The sequence below is a fragment of the Theobroma cacao genome, chromosome 3 (assembly GCF_053813885.1).
Source record: "Theobroma cacao isolate CCN51 chromosome 3, ASM5381388v1, whole genome shotgun sequence".
Lineage (NCBI taxonomy): Eukaryota > Viridiplantae > Streptophyta > Magnoliopsida > Malvales > Malvaceae > Theobroma > Theobroma cacao.
This window is the reverse complement of record NC_142641.1, coordinates 44700645-44717957: the sequence shown is the minus strand read 5'-3', so window position 1 is coordinate 44717957 and position 17313 is coordinate 44700645. Positions and strand designations below refer to the sequence as shown.

At 35.0% G+C, this 17313-nt stretch overlaps 2 protein-coding genes across 3 annotated transcripts; both read left to right on the top strand.

Moving 5' to 3' along the window:
• Positions 1 to 7200: 7200 nt before the first annotated feature.
• On the top strand, positions 7201 to 10206 carry LOC18606553 (serine/arginine-rich splicing factor SR45a-like). The gene is made up of 7 exons (XM_007040230.3): positions 7201 to 7317; positions 7734 to 7756; positions 7857 to 7928; positions 8069 to 8177; positions 8663 to 8812; positions 9511 to 9574; positions 9789 to 10206. The coding sequence occupies exons 2-7, from the start codon at positions 7734 to 7736 to the stop codon at positions 9971 to 9973; spliced, it is 603 nt and encodes a 200-aa protein (XP_007040292.1). The 5' UTR covers positions 7201 to 7317; the 3' UTR covers positions 9974 to 10206.
• A 2731-nt stretch (positions 10207 to 12937) lies between these two features.
• On the top strand, positions 12938 to 16399 carry LOC18606552 (uncharacterized). 2 transcript variants are annotated; one of them, XM_018118448.2, is made up of 8 exons: positions 12938 to 13074; positions 13691 to 13838; positions 13943 to 14314; positions 15241 to 15364; positions 15488 to 15624; positions 15794 to 15853; positions 15953 to 16021; positions 16124 to 16399. In XM_018118448.2, the coding sequence occupies exons 3-8, from the start codon at positions 14123 to 14125 to the stop codon at positions 16211 to 16213; spliced, it is 672 nt and encodes a 223-aa protein (XP_017973937.2). In that variant the 5' UTR covers positions 12938 to 13074; positions 13691 to 13838; positions 13943 to 14122; the 3' UTR covers positions 16214 to 16399. The 2 variants fall into 2 exon arrangements, with proteins under 2 accessions (XP_017973937.2, XP_007040290.2); XM_007040228.3 differs by lacking the exons at positions 12938 to 13074; positions 13691 to 13838 and having other exon boundaries at positions 13971 to 14314; positions 15241 to 15385.
• Positions 16400 to 17313: the final 914 nt, after the last annotated feature.

Below are 17313 nucleotides of genomic sequence, written 5' to 3'. Positions count from 1 at the left end.
TTTCTCTAGATTTCAATGTCTTTTTAGATAGGGGGTTGCTACAATTGTTTTTAGGACACAGCTAAAACTTTTTGTTTAGGACCTGCTTCTTTTCCGAGGACGTTACCAATTACCTTTGAGCAGCTTCGTTTGGGTTGTTTGTTACATTTCCGACTCCTGCAAAGCTAGCTTCTATGCCAAAAGGAGTCTTTTACTACATTAAGTTCTAGACTCAACATGGCATTCTAGCTTTTTCCATCAATGAAACACCAACTTTCAAAATATAAAAAACAATGTAAAATAAAAAAATTGGATCATGTATGCAATTTGTACTTGTTTTTTCCCTCAGCCAGAAGGTCCTTCCAGCTTGGATTATGACAAATCGAATTTTGATATGTAAAAGGAAAAACATTTTAAAGTTACAAGCAGCTGGAAGCTGAAAATTGAACATCTCAGTAACTGTTTCTGTCATGCTGGTGTACTTCTGGCTTTGTTTAAGCAGCTGATGCATCCATTTCCTTTTCTTTGAATTTCAACTGAACATACACCCAAATCATACTTTATAGCGAAGCGCAAACATGCCAACCAGGAAGTAATCTACTTCTCTGCCAAGATCCCTCGAGGTACACCTTTCTTGATTGAACTTGCGATGGTAATTGGAAACCCTGGAGTCAACTGCGCAATCAAGACCCCAGATCCTGAGATGCCACCACTATGTTCTGAAGCCATTGAGACTCTCCTCAAGGCTTGATTCTTTCCTCTTTGTTATTTTGAAATATAAAGTTTGTCACTGTATGTAAAATACATCTCAGCAAACCAGGTTATGGATTCATATTCTTGTTAATCTCATTCTTTTGCCCTTCTCTCCTGGTGACAAAAAGGACAGGGAGAAAGAAAAAGAAAACAATCCCTGCATGTCTGCTGCTGGCTTGTATACTTCACACTTATTAATTGTAAATACAGTGACACTATGTGGTTGTGAATAATGTCAAGATTACATAATTATTGTCATTTTACGAACTTGATTCTCACACACCCAATTCATTACATTCAGTCATATTGGTGGTAAGAATAATAAAATTGGAAAGTATACAGCCAATGGTCATAATGGCGTTGATTACATTTCCAATTTCCTTGCAAGTTTGCCGAATCTTTACCTTCCAAAATTGCGCTGATTTTGTTTGTGTTACCCTAATATGGAATATTTTTTATGGACATTATTAGTATTAAACATAAACTTTGGCTCTGTCACAAACCCATTTGCAAAGAGAAGTTCAGTTATGGGTTTCTTAAATTTTAAATGTGTTTTCATCTTCTTTTCTTGGCTCCTGGTTCTTGCTTCTTCTTCTTCTTCTTTTAGTTATTATGTAGTAAGTAATGTCTTCACATTTGGAAGCTTCAATGTGTCTCCCACAACTCTCCCTCCTTGTAACTGGCGTTACATAAGAGGTGCTTCTCTCTGATATGTTTTGATGGACACTATTTCACCTTCCTCCATTCATTTTTCTTTGTTTTTTTAATTTTTTTTACTTTTTTTGTTATTTACTGGATAAATATATGTTTAACCTTTGATTAGTCATCTAAAATGGCACAAAGAAAAAGGGTTCTTAGTTTTTTTAATTTTGAACTAATTTCAAGAATTGAACTGCAAGTCATTAATTTTTACTGGAGATTGGGAATAATGGGTTATGAAGAGTCTCGCATTACTGAAAGCTTACTTAAGTTGGCCAATTACTTATCTTATGCGGAAGGGCTTGGGTAGCTATTTATTTCAAGATTATAGTGAGGATGTTGCAGTAAATGTGCTAATAGTTAAATATTTCCATGACTTAAGTAATAACTGCAGGCTGCAGTAAGGTTGTAATTAACATTAAGTATTAATAGAGTTACCTGTCTCCATATCGGCTGGTTCAGCTTGCTCATCTGCCAGTATTGGATTCGTTTAACATCAAATATTGTCAAAATATCAGATAAACATGATGATCAAACAAATAGGAATACAAGATTTAGGATGTTTATGACCACTACTACTTTAGGATGTTCTTTGTTTGTTGTTCCTTAACATGCAATTTGTCAAGTCATGGAGCATATTACTGATTTATTCTTCATTTGTATCAGTTAAGCTACCACCTTTTTACTCCTCCACATCCATTGTGATAAACACAGATGTAAGCCTGGTTGAGTAAGACTCTTATAATCATAGCGTAAACTTTCATTTCTTGCATTTGAATCCTTAAAACTTGTGTTACATATACTGCTGGAGTTCATATAATGCATTGGACCTATTAGAACTCAGTCAAAGATGTAAGGAGTTCCAAGTGAAAACATATTTTGACTTTTACATATATCTGCCCTTCGACTGAACAAGGTTATTGATTATTAATTTTGAAAATCAGATCAATAGTGGCTCATCTTACACTGTAAATGCCGACGTTACCCTGGAAGGCTGTTGGAATCCTACAGTTTGGGGTCAGTACTGTAACCAGACAGTATTTGAACCTAAATGTGTAGAATGTCATTCAAACAACACAACAGAAGTAAGGTTCATTGCTTGTGGGGATTTTTCTGAACCTTGGTGTCGTAAAATCAATGAACCAGAAATCAACTACGTGGATGTGCTCGGTATTACAGAACAACTGGTGGTATGGGGCCGCAATGTGACATTGAATCAAGCAACAACAAACACCAGTGAACTTGCTCTAATGTGTTATGCCCGGCGCAATGCAATTCCCGACGACACTGTTTGAGATTACTACTCTGATATAAGTAAAGTCCTTCTCATAATCCAATCACCAAAGGTTGGCGAATGGTATTTCAAAGTTCAGGCAGTTTATCAATCCAGTGGAGACAAAAGGGGTACAAGAAAACGATATAAACATTTGTTATTCAGCGGAATGGGATATGTTTGTTTGCCCACAAGGAAAGACAGGACCAAAATGTTCTTGGAAAAGACATATCCTTCAGGTTGACAATTTATATTCCTTTTATTTGTTTGTGTGCATTTATTTACATGCAGTGACTGTTGCTCATATAGCACGAGCCAATCTTTTGCATAAATTCCAGGATATGGGTTCTTGAATTCATTTAACTCTGTCCCTCTTGCTCAGGTGGAGATTATGGTCTCAAAAGCAATATAATTGGCACCCTAATGTGTGTTTTTTGGCATTCCAGAAGAAGTAAAATGTTTGTTTTTCTTTTTTTCTTTTTTAATCTGCTTGTGCTTGAAAATCTTTGTGACCTGTTTGTTGAGAATGACTTCTGCAGGCAGTTTCAACAGCAAATTCTACAGTTCCTTTCATTTATTTGCCAACGGATGCCAAAGTGTCTCTTGGGTCAACAAATTTCTCCGTGGAGCCCCTCTTAAGTAAAACCTTTCACTCAGATGATTAAGGCTATGCTTGGACTTAATTTCTTGTGAACACTTCAGAGGGTGCAGCTGGAAAGAATATTCACATTTAACGTCCTTCAGATATAGAAAACTTTTTAGCTATTCATTAGATTTGGTGGATGACCATATCTTGATTTATGGGACTACTGCTATTTAAACCAGGCACTCAGTAGTACGAGCACTAATCACTCCATTTTCAAATACTGATGGAAAAAATAACAACATATACATATTGTATGCTAGAGAAGGAACCTGGATTATTGGATTAAAGAATCCTATTTTCATCAGTAGCACTCCCATGCCTAAAACTACAATGTCCATTTTAGTTGAAGACTGTGCAAATCAATGCTCCAAGCACGGCATAGGTCAGTCTTATGAGGATGCAAGTGGTTCAACATCTTGCAGGTTATATATTTTCTTCTTTCTCAGTCTTAGATGTTCTCCAATTACTAAGCTTCTCTTCCATTACAGACTGTCATGTCTCTTTTGGTTTCCTTCAGTTGCTGCTCCTGTGACAAAAGCCATTGGGGATTCGACTTCAGCATTGATCTAGTGTCCAAAGAAGGTAATATTGAACTCCCTTTCCACATGTTGATAAAGGCATTTTGTCATTGCAGACTAGCTTTTACTTTCCTTCTCGTATCTGACCAATATGTCCCCAGATATAAAGCTGCTATTTTTAAATTTCTGAGCAACCATTGCCGACCAAGTTTTGCTTTTAGGATAATAGAGAGAAAAACAACGGACTAGTGTTGGTAATCATAAATTTAAAGCATGTCGTCATGCATTTTTTTCTTATGCTTTTCTAATAAATGGAATATTTAACTAAAGCAAAATCTAAAGCTTATACCTGAAACTATTATATCCATTATATATTCTTACTTATGGACTAATGCCTAGTTTATAGGGCAGAGATGGCACTCGATTTCTCTTATTTTATCTAATGCTGCAGCCCTGCTTCCTGCATTTTGGGCCCTTTGGTAAGAGGTCAGCTTCCTTTAACTCAAAGGAAAACTGTAATTAAAAAATCATTGCCAAACTTACCAACCTACAGCTTTACGTTTCCAATCAGCCTCTCAATTTGTAGAAGCACTAATCCTGTTTAACAGAATCTGGACCATACCCTTTGTTCCTTCATACACTTCTCAAATTGTAGAAGCACTAATCCTGTTTAACAAAATCTGGAACATTCCCTTTGTCCCTTCATACAGGCATGTGCAGAATCGGTTGTTTTTATGGCCAGTGGAGTTTTAAGTGCCATTTATCATGCATGTGATGTAGGTTGGTGGTGTGCTCTACCTTTTAGTGTGCTACAGGTACATCAATCATCTTAAAAGTCTCTGCTACTTTATGTTGAAAAATATGAGTGAATGAGCCAAATGTATATTTCAGGGGCTTTGTAATTTTATTTATGTTCATTACTTGTTTCTAAGCATAATTTATTTTGTATTTTCCATGTTAATACTGGACTGTATATTGAATGTATCATTGCGATTATGCTCCAGTTATAATTTGAGGTCGTTGATGAGAGATTTACAGATTGCTACTTGGTTTCAGTTCATGGACTTTTGGCTCTCTTTCATGGCTGTGGTGAGTGTTTTCGTGTATCTTGTCATTATCGGTGAAGCAGCAAAAAGAACAGTTCATACAATTGTAGTAATAACTAACTACTGCCCTCCTAGCTGCAACTGATCCAAGCAGGTATGGAAAGATCATAACTGGGAAGTACGAAATTTAATGCAAGTCCATTCAGCTCTCATTACATGACTTCTAATCCTTCTACAACGCCGCAGAGCCACAAATATTGTTCTTGTAGTGGCAGCAGCATTTCTAGCCCTTCTTGTTGGATGTCTACAAGAATTTTATACCAAGCATGTCACTTTCAAGTTCTCAACAGGATTGCCCGAACATATCCAAGAGGTAAGTTCTGTAATTCGAAGACCCAATAACATGTTTCCTTTTTCTTTTTTCTGCTGAAATGGAAATGGCATTAAAAGCCAGAAATAATCTTAAACACTTCCCCTTACGTACAAACATTGTAGCTCAAGTCCTAACCCTTTTTTGCAGGCAGCAAAACATGGAGGAACAGGTTGTTAATCTTACAAAATGGCTCTGTAAATACTACCTCTGGAGTTCTTTTCTCCTAGGTGTCCTTGTCTTATCCATGGCTGCAATAAGCTGGAAATTGCAAACCAGTGAAACCTATTGGTTCTAACACAGGTAAAAAGCTGATCCTTGTATACTAGAAACCCCTTGCCAGTTGCCATCTCTTCTCATTTTTCTTTTTATCGCTTTCAGTTTCACCTACTAACCTTCTTCGAAATCTGCATTCTTTTCAGTCTATGGCATGGGGCTATATACACATCTGCCTTCCTCTTCCTTTGTCCAAAGAAACCATTGGAGGTCAAGAGAGTCAAAGTCAAGTAGCAGCAGATGGAAATCATGCGGCATATGAACTTGCTCAGCTGAATTCACCACTGTGAAATGCAAAAAGAAGGAGAAGAAACAAAAAAGAATTGCTGAAAATCTGAATGTGGAAACACAATTAAATCTTTTAAGATTAAGTTATGTGAGTAGTTGCAGACAATTAGAAATTCAAAGATGCTTTCAACCATGGATGTATATTAATTCAATGGTACAGACGATTACTGTATTAAGGAATTGTTTAAAGTTTTTAGTAGGAAATATCTTGAAATATTTATTAATAAAATTTTTTAATAATTAAATAAATGATATGTTGAATTTTAGACTAAGAATAAATTAATTTAATGAACTAAGGGTATGTTTGGTGAATAAAATAGAAGAAGAATAAAATAACTATTCCATAAAAATAGAATAAGGAAGGAATAACTACTAGATTGTTTAATTCATAAAAATAGAATAAAATAAAAATTATTATTATTATTTATTTTAATGATTGGTTAATAGGAATAGTTTTAAAAATAATTAAGGAATACGTGGTAAATGACAAAAATACTTTTTAATAAAATTAAAAAGTTTATTTTGTTAAAAGATAAAAATATTATAATAATAGGTAATAAAATCAAAATACCTTTTACTGTAATTAAATAATATTTTCATCAAAATATAAACATATTTTTTTATTATAATTTAATAATATTTAATATTAAAAAATAAAACATATTTTTTATTAAAATTAAATAATACTAAATAATATTCTTTATTATATTTAAGTAATAATATTACATAATATTTTTTATAATATTTATAATAATTAAATAATATAAATATATTAAATAATATTTAAATATTTTTATTTCCATTTTTTTTAAATGAAGTGAAAAATTCTTTGTAAGGGGCATTTTTATAAAGTGAAGCTCCAAAAACAAAATTGCTTTACAGAGAGGAGTGAGGAAGAGAGAGAACAATAACGAGTTTAGTATTATTTTATAAAATAATTTTTGAAATTGTAAAGGAATATTATTGTTTAATTAATTTTTTATTTTTAAAAATTTAGAATAGTTATGATTAAGAAGCTTTGATAATGGCTATTTAGATTCCTATTGAAATGATTATTTCAAAAAATAACTATTTTATTAAATTAAATATAATTTTATTTTAAAAATGAAAATAGGAAGAGAATGACTATTTCATTTCTCTCGACAAAACACGCCCTAAGAGAGATTAAAGAAATGAAACTTTGTAAGAAAAAAAAAATACCAATAAACTTGATTGCTCTACATAAAAAAAATAAATACATATTTTCATTTTTTCAACAATTTTCGGATAATCTTGGGACCAATTCAAGCCCAGAAACAAAGCCCAACCCCTTCCGGTTTTGAACACGTGAACTGCACGTGCAACTGTTAATCATTAATGCTCGCGCTTTCAGGTTTTTTAACCATTGATTGATTCGATTGTCTTAGCAGAGACCAGCTGTTACCGAGTTAGGGCATTTGAGTGGACTCGGTCAATTGTCTAAGCAGAAGGTAAATCTTCAATTTTTACACCGATTCCTTGTTTTCGAAAATTTTTTAGTGGTTTGGACCGTTTAGAACCTCTCCAATTTGGTGAATTTGCAATAAGTAGAAAAAAATGTACCGTATTTTCAAAGATGTTTAATGTTTTTTATGGCCGTGGATCTGAGTTGCAATTTTTTTTTTCCTATATAAAGATTCAATCAGCAAAACTTATGGATTTAATTTAATATATAATGGAAAATCATGAATTGTTTTATAGTTATAACTTAAAAGGCTGAAATTGTTATGTTTGGTTGCTGAGAAAATGTCTGATAGTGAAGAAATTAATGAAAAGGAAAGGAATAGGAATTTGTAAAAGTTTTGCGTTAGAAAAACGTGCATAATTTAATGTTCAAAATTTGAAAATTTTTTTCCTGTATTGGCAGATGTCTTATTCAAGGGAAACAAGGTGAGCTTTTTTTCCCTCAATATAAACTCCCTTCCTAAGCTAAAAGATCAATTCTTTCAATGTAAGTAAATTAAATCTTCTTTCAAATTGATACTTTCAGGTCAGTTTCACCGGCAAGAGGACGCCGATCAAGGTCATTGTCAAGGTCCCGACGGAGCCGCTCCAGGTCTAGGTAAACAACCTTAGTTATTTATCTTTTTATATGTTTATCTTAATATAATGGTTCCTATACCGTAATGTTGTCATGTTTTAGCTGATTATTATTTTTTTTAGAAGTTAAACTTTGTGTTAATTTAGTTTTTGTTGCCCCAGGAGCCGATCTCAGGATGCATCCAATCCAGGGAATAACTTATATGTGACTGGCTTATCCACTAGGGTTACTACTGCCGATCTTGAGAAGTATTTTGGCAATGAAGGAAAGGTATGGAATCATTGTTTATTAAGACAGCACTATTTGTTCTTTCAAGTGCTCCTAATTTTTTCTATGCCTCTCTATGTGGAGGTAATTTTGGGGTTGTGCTTCAACTTGCAATATGATTTACTGAAAGAGAAATAAACATGAAAAGGATGTAACATTTGTACGCTCTAGTTGCAGTGAAGGTGGCTGAAGTTGATTAGGTCCTTGTATGTTCTTGAGCTTGCATATGGCTATTGGCCATAGGTACAGCTGCCGCTTTGGCTGTTTTTAAAGCATGAAATTTGAATCTATATTTTAGTTTTTCTTTTAGTGTTGCTTTACCTTGTTTAAGTTAAGGGTGTAAGTGGTTTCTTTGCCTTTATAAAACCTACATGTAACAGAAATGTGTAAAAGGTTGCAACAAGAATCACCTTAGGACCCCTATGAGTGGGTATAGGTTGTTTTGATATTCTGTCTCTGGAGTTATATTACCTGAGTTCTTGTTCCAGGTTGTGGAGTGCCATCTGGTTACAGATCCTCGCACCAGAGAATCTCGTGGATTTGCCTTTGTGACCATGGAAACTGTTGAGGGTGCAGAACGCTGCATCAAGTATTTGAATCGATCCGTGCTTGAAGGTCGATTGATCACTGTGGAAAAGGTATTAATTTATACTAAGGATCTAATAGTTGGTTTGTAGTGAGGCTAAATCATTTATGTAGAATTTTATCTAAAATTCTGCTTTCTTCGGATGTGTTGCCTGATAAACTTTGGCAGCAGGTCTTGTATGTGTAGCTTCATCGAATTCACAATCTAAGCTCTTAACAGTTCAACCTGAACCCCCCTCAGACATGAGTTCCGCATCGACATTCCAAACTCATCGATTCAAACTCGACTATTTTGCTGAGGGTTGTATGCCCTTTTTTCCTTTTCTTCATCAGTAACAGTATCTGGAGAGGCTGTTTATTATTTCTGTGTCATTTTTGAAATACCCTCAAGACATACACGTTACATCAATTTTTTGGTCTTATCGTGCTTGTTCTTTAAAGGTGAATATCTTATCTTATTCGTTACAATAAAGGTTGGTTTTAAAGATCAGTCAGCCCACAGTTGAAATGCTTGCCATAACAGCCCAAGGCTCACATGAATATCTTATCATACTTTAAAAAAATTTTTGTTGGTTGTGTAGACCCCCTGCATGTCTATATCCATCTATGTGGGCAACTTCTAGGATATTCTTGTAATACAAACGTTAGTCTCAGATTTTGTGTTTTGTGGTGACAATATCAATTATTTGGAGTAAATCACTGGCTTGCTTTATGTGCGATATATTAACTTGCTTTTGTGCTAATAATGCAGGCAAAAAGGTCCAGAGGAAGAACACCAACTCCTGGGAGGTATCATGGTCTGAGAGATAGAAGAGGTAGATACTAGAACCACTCGTGCCGTTGCGTTTTTCTGGAAGTTCTTAATGATGTTTTTCAAGTTATGTTGCCTTGAAAGTTTGAGCTTGTTAAAGTTCTCGTTGTTTTTTCCTTTATAGAAGTTTGTTAATTCTAGAAGAGGTAGGGCATTTGAACTTTTGTTATCTTTTCCGCTTGTTCTCATATATTGATCACCTTGCCAAATCAATGCAGGACAAGGTCGCAGACGGTCTCGTAGCTACTCACCTCGACGATATGATAGAGATTATCATTCAAGGGGCAGGCAAGGGAGATCACGCTCTCGTTCCCCCTATGGTAGGAAAAGAGATGATTATGACTCATACCGGAGGCGCAGAGAGCGCTCCTTGTCCGGCGATGGCAGTGGTTATCGTAGATGAGAGAAAATCATTCTCATCACAAGCGTGATCTCTTTCATCTTGCCTACTCATTTAGTTAGTGGTTCACTAGATGAATTAATATGGGTTTCTTGATCAATGTGGGATCATTATCATTATAATTATCTCATCTCTCTTGACTGTATGTATTGTGATGTACACTAAACATTGTATGATCTGAACTTGCCTTGCTTCTGCAATTAGCTATTATGAATTTGGTGAAGAATGTCCAGCAACCACGATCCTCAGTTTGAGAGTCTACTCCCGGGTTTTGATTCAAAGGGAGCGGGTTGTTTCTCCTCAGTTGCAAGAAAGGATGTGAAAGTGGGGACAGTTGGATTTTGGGGTTTGGGTGTAAGGCTGTTGCATCCATTTTCCATTTTTTTAGCTCTCTGTCATTTGGCTTGGCGGGCTTTTTGCCTTCCCCTGGTACATGTTGGAATCAATTTAGGAGGGAAAAAAACTTGTCGCAAGAGACAAAAGGGTAAAGAATTAGTAAAGTTCATGGAAACCACCACGCTTTGCCCGGATTGTGCTTTGGGAGAACATCCAAAAAGCAATAAACTACTTTGTCAGACCCCAAAGATTCGGTATTTTATTTTTAGTTGGAATTTACTAAATTTTAATTAATACGTGGCTGGGTAAGTTTGAAATTTGAAAGGGGAAATGCAGAAGTTTGTATTGGAAGCAAAACCCTCTTAAACGATTGGCAAATGGATGAAAAAAATAATAGAAGATTAAAATTTCAAATTATAATACCAAAAATGAGTACGAAAAACCCAAAAAAAGAAAAGAGAGGGAACATGTGGGGATAGGATAAGGGCCCCACACTTTGAATCCTAAAACCTGGAAGCGGGCTTTAGAGTGCGCTCCAGCTGCAAGAGCGGACTTCAAATCAAATTTCAAATTTATTCAGTTTCTTTTTTAGCAAAAAGAAATAAGAGACTTTTTTTTTATTTTTCATAAGCTTATAATAAAACAGCTTGATTACTTTATATACATATATATATATATATATATATAGATACAGGTGTAATAGTAGTACGATTTTTTGCTTGCTAGGATAAGATCCGACAGCTGGGTCTCTGACACGTGTACGTAGTCGGCCTCTTCTTTGACGGAGCAACCGGTCATCGGCTTGGCTTTGGTTGGTCTCATCAGCGGGCTTGGCTTTAGGAAGTGGTAAATGACAAAGTTGCCAAGTGTCGAGACGACATGTGTCGGAGATAATCGGGTGAATCCTAGCCGTTGAAAATCGTTGTCGGACATCTTGTAAACAGCGCTCGGAAATTTGACCTTTGGGAAGATAGATTGGAAGGGAAAAAAAAACATAGTGCTGCAGTTAAATAAAAATCTACATTTTTCTGTCAAAATCACAGCTTAAAACAAAGTTGAAATATTTACCACAAAGTTTGGATTTTTTTAAAGAAAGTGTCATATCTCAATTAATAATTTCTCTTAAGTATTATCATTAATTTCATGTATCTTTTTTCTTAACTTCCAAATTCTTATAGGAAATTTTTTTAAAATTATTAATAGATTATAGTAGTTCAAATGTGATTTAGTTAAGTCAACTTAAATTCACATTATGCAATTTATAATACCTTAATTTAATTTAAAATGTCCCTATAGACTGTTAATGTATTTATTTAGATGATAAAGGGTTACAGTGGCTACCCTCAAGTTCTGACATTTTGAAGCTCTCTTGTGAACATCCTTAAAAGTTAAGTTATCTATTTAAATTACTAACATGATCTCTTCGAATCGAGTGTAAATGTGAAAATTTGAATATGATTCAATCAAAATTTATTTAAATTATTATAATAAATAATATATTTTAATTTTAATTATAAATATATTAATAAAATATAAAATTATTTTTTTAATAATTAAATGATAAATCTTAATCAAACTTTACTTATAAAATAAAAATAGAAATCCTATTAATAATGTCTCAACACTCTTATCAAAGTGTCTATTTCTATATATCATATAGCACGTATATATTTTCATACTATGTTCACTAACATTAATTATAAGGTGAGACGACAATAAAAAGAAAATTGAGTCAAGTCAACTTAGAGGCAAAATTTATACAACATATTATTAAATCTAACTTGGTTCTTATCTTTGATTAATCGTTTTAATTAAAACAAAAAACAAGAAATGAGAGTTTACAAGAAAAGGGGAAATCTTAAACATAATTATATATATATATATATAGATATAAATAATCTATGGGTCAAACTTAATTCATATTTATGAATAATTGAATTCAACATGTATCAATACAGTACTTATAATAAAACGCTCAAAATGCTTTTACCTTAGTTCTACATGCACTTCAATTTGTACTAAAGTATCGTATAAAATCTTACAAGATGATAAATGATTGAGGGATAAGGGGACAAATTTGAGGGAAAAAATGAGAAGAGAAACAAAGGCTTAAACATTTAACAGAGTCACGAACAGTGTGTGATGCCGTAAATGCGTTGAACCATGCAAAACAATATTCTCAACAAACGAGGAAAACGGGGTCCCACAAGATCATTATCAGCCCAGCCCAGATAACACCGGGCCCCACACCCCCCCAATACCGACAAAAGAAAAACCCCACACCCGCTCCCGCCTGCGTGCTCATTAGCCGTTAGCCGAGCCATCCACCCCAAAATGGCGAAGGTAAATTCGTAGTAAAAAATCGAACCGGGTATCGCCGGTTACGAAAGAAAAAGAAAGGAGTGACCGTACGGCACATGGCAGGTCGTTTCCATGGCAGTTGGTAAGCATTTAGTGTGCTTTCTCTCTCTCTTCAATTCTTCTTTCTTTGTACTGAATTTTTCCCATTTGTCATGGATTTCAATTAAACCCTTCTCTTTCTCTCAAAAGCTGTGCATTTCCAGTTTCTCTCTGCTCAACTCCTAGCCGTTTTTTTTTCTTATCCATTAAAAAAAAAACAGTTCAGTTCAGATCCGTTACAAACCCGCTTTTCTCTAATATCCCCGACCCGGGAAACCCCCTCCTCTTGCTCTGTTTCTTTGAATCGTTTTGCATTTTTCTCGTGCTCTGCAGGTACACCAGATTTTTGTTACTTTCTTTTATTCAATGTAAGATTCTTTTGTAACCTAATGTTTATGCTTGAATTGATTGTGTACCAGAAAGGTTCTTAATTCTCGTTTGGGTTTTAGCTCTTTCATTGAGTTTGAGCAGAACTTGAAAGTGACAAAGATTGCTATCTCAATACCTTAAATTTGATCTTTTTCAACTTTTCTTAACTCGTTTCCTGGAAAATGCAGCAAAGAGAATTTTAGCTCTTTCTTTTTTTTTTCCTTCTTCTTCTTCTTCTCTTCTCTCTCTATCTATCTCTCTGATTTCTACTTAGTTTAATGGGATTTTTAAAGTATAACCAATCTTGATTTCCTGTTTAAGAGCTAAATTTCTTATGCTTACCTTACATAGTTAAATGGGTTTTCTTCCCTATAAACATTTTTTTTTTTGCTTTTGTTCCACAGTTGGGATTCCTTTTCTTTCCTTATATGGTTAAATTCTCTCAATAACCAAACGTAATTTTTCTTTCGTGGCAACTTTAGTTGGCTATTGATATATACAATTCAGCTTTATAAAAGCTTCTTCTTTTCACGGGTTGGTGATAAAAATATGGGAGCTTTGATTGCTTCAAGCTCTTAATACTTCAGGGTTTTAATTCAATTGTGCTTGTTTCAGGTGATATAAGCATGGCATAAATAGCAGAAGCTTAATGATGAGATAGCATCGTCTTGGTTTCTTTATTGAGATCAATCCAAGTCCCGTGAATCAGTGATTGGTTTCTCCAACGCGAAATTCGCATTCAACTCTTCCTCGAAATATTCGTGTCGGTGACCAATCTTTTTCCTCTCTGGCTTGAAATTCATCACTAATCTGGGATTCTTTTTGTACTTCTTTTTTAAAACTTTCTTGTCCTTTTTTTTTTTACAGAGCCTTAAGGTAAAGCTTAGAATCTTCTATTAGAAAACGCAATCAAATGTGAATACGAGTGGAACTGATGACTTATTGATTACCAAAGTCAACTGCTTTTTTGAGGATCTGGGCATTTGGATTGGAGGCTAAGTTTGCTTAGTTCTGATAATTGAACTTGAATTTGAGTGGGTGAGGAAAATGTTGGAGCATGAGCTATGTTCTTCTCGGGTTCTGTCGCCGTTCAGGGAGGAAAGCGGCGATGAAGAGCTTTCAGTTCTTCCGAGACACACAAAAGTTATTGTCAGAGGAAACAATAGAACAAAGTCTGTATTGGTTGGGTTGCAAGGCGTGGTCAAGAAGGCTGTGGGCCTTGGTGGTTGGCATTGGCTGGTAAGAATTCACTTTTTTTTTCATCATTGCTTTTTTTTTTCTAACTAATTTTTCAAAATTCACCGTTTGATACAACTTCTACTTAATCATTAATAAGTTGTTCCTAAACAAGCGGTTTGTAATTGGTCTGGATTATTCTCAGATTTTCTTTTAATTTCAATTAATTTATTTTTGTTCTTTCACCGTGGCATATGTAATTGGTTTACATGTAATATTATAAATTCATCTTGCATGTGATTGGTTGTTTATTTAATTACTGTTTAATACCAGTGTTTACTAGTATTATGTATTTTTTTATTAAGGTGAGCTTGAGATTTTGCTTATGGAAATTATATAAAGCCATGTCTTTGCGTCTGGGTTTTTCTGGTTTTGGCCCCTAACTCATCTTTTGTGGTTAATATGACTCGCTCTGATGATGTAAGTAGACGTTTTTATGCATCCGAGGAACTTATCTTGCAGAGATGATCAACTTTTTCTTTGAACTCACTCTTTTTAACGATCTAATAGCTGGACCCCCAAAAAAAGTACAAAAAACAAAACCTGGTAGTTGGACTAATAAAGAATTAGATAGAACACTTCTGTGACCCATCCAATGATCAAATTCTGTTTCCCTCTGCTTTTCCTGTTTGTAAATTGATTCTTAACAGATTCAGTTTGTTTTGCTCACTGATATGTAGCTTTCAATTTTGATTAGCATTTTATCTGGTTTTAGTTGGACAGGATGGACCAGACATCAACTTAGTTTATGATGTTTTCTTCCTTGCTGAAATTGTCTATGATTAGATTGGTTTGCTGTTTCTTGATAATTGAAACTGACGTGTGATCTGTTTGCTCCTAAACCCTTTTATAGCTAGATAGCACTTACTCTGTCACCTTTATTTTGTCCAAGAATCATATCTTGTGACACTAGTGCTGCTGTTTTCAAGGTTTTGAAGAATGGGGTTGAAGTTAAGCTGCAAAGGAACGCATTGAGTGTGCTGGAACATCCTACAGGGAATGAAGTAGATGATGATCATGATTTTGATAATTCAAGCAGTGGCTCAGACATTGGTGAGAAGGACCATGATTTCTGTATGTCAAAGGATTTCATGCCAGAAGAACGTTTTTAAGTAAAAATTGTTCCCATTGCTTTAACATTGTGATCACCTGTTTCTCTGTTTTCACTTTGGACAGCTAGTAGCATTGAGTACCACAGGCCTGCAAAACCGAGAGTTCGGCATACAAAACCATGGGTTCCATCTGCACCCATCAAATCAACAAATCGTAGTGGTTACAGAGATGTTCGATCCATTATTCATGCACCTCAATTGGTTAGTATTACCAAATTTTGCAGTGTGCACCTAAGCCTTTGTTTTATGATTTTGAACCATAATATATTTGGTGTGCATCTAAGTTGTGGGAACTTTTGACTGTTGCCACATGCCATAATAGATCAAATAATTCGAAGTGTATTTTATCATGCCTTTCCCAATTTTGAAGGTAAATTTGGCAAGACTTGATACTGACTCTTTGCGAAGATATTGCAAGCACTTCAAACTTGTAGGTCCTGCTAACTCTCACCTTGGTGAATTTCCTTTGAAGGATCTAGATAAAATTACATTTATCTAATTCAAGGGGTTCTTCTATTTTGAGTTGTAGGGAGGCATCAATGCTTATTCACCAAGGGAACAAATGCTTAACACTGTGCAGCAGCATTTTGTGTCACAGGTCTTCACTTTTTGAGACTCATGCGACATACATGTAAACATGCCAACATGTACTCTCCTTTAGTGAATCTAACATCTTTTTTTTTTTTTTTTTGTGATACAGCCACCACTGAATGAGGTACAAGTGATATCTGAATTCATCAGCGCGGCTAAGAGACTGAAAACTGATGACACACAGAGTGAGCAACTCTGAATGTTTTCAACATTGTATTATTACATATATATTTTAGCTCTAACCTTAGATTAGATCTAATTAAAAGACTAATTGGGAAGAGTTGTTGATTGACCAACCGGATTTCTTCCCCGGATTCTAACCTTGTAATATAGGGCTAGTGCCCTTTGCTATTTTCCAGTATATCTACTATTCTAACAGTGCACAGATCCCTCTACCCCATCATGAACTTCACTGGAACTTATTACTGCCGAATTCTTTGATATGTTACGGATTTCTCTTTTGGGTTTCTTTGACACCGTTGGCATGATAGCAAACTTGGGATAAACGTATTCATTTGAGATCTTTCAGAAAAATCTAAACATTGGTGGAATGGAAATCAACCAGCCCCCAAATTATATGGTGTTAGCAGAGAGGCCAGGCTGGCATTTGGTGTCACGGGATTGGTGCAACAGTGGGTGATGGGGACATATATTCCCTTGGTGCCTCAAGTTTCAAATCATGGACTCTGCTTCTTAATTATTGGCTGGTGATGGTTAAAATCAGGTAGATGTGTGACCCTGACCGACCAAAGATTTTGTGCAAAAGAGCTTGCTCTAGCCTTCTCTCTTAAGGATAGCAACCTAGCCAGTTTGGTTCTGATTGGAACCCGCCCTCCATGCTTCCAAGGTTTGTCATTTGCCACAAATGGCAATATGATTGATGCCACATTAACATTAAGACACTAAGATTACTTTGGTCTATGGGTCCATGTTCGAAGACAATGCTTAACAGGGGAAAAGAGAGAAAAGGGAATTTAGTTAGCAACGTCTTTAATAATTTAGCTTGACCGTTGATGCCGTGATAGCCATGGCATGGTGCCGTGCGAGTTGAGTTTAACAGTTGTTGCCAACAAAAACCATGACAATTGGATGGATAGCCGCAAACATTAATCTACCAGATTTATGCTTATGCCTAACATTCTTTGACGAGAAGGAATTAAGCCAGGTCGTCTCTCTTTCAAATATGGGTGGTGGTGTCATTTTCTACGTTTTGCTTATAACTCTCATGTAAAAGGGATCTTAGTTTTCTTTTAAGTACTGAATTATTTGTTCTGGGGTGGCTTATGCTTGACTAGAACG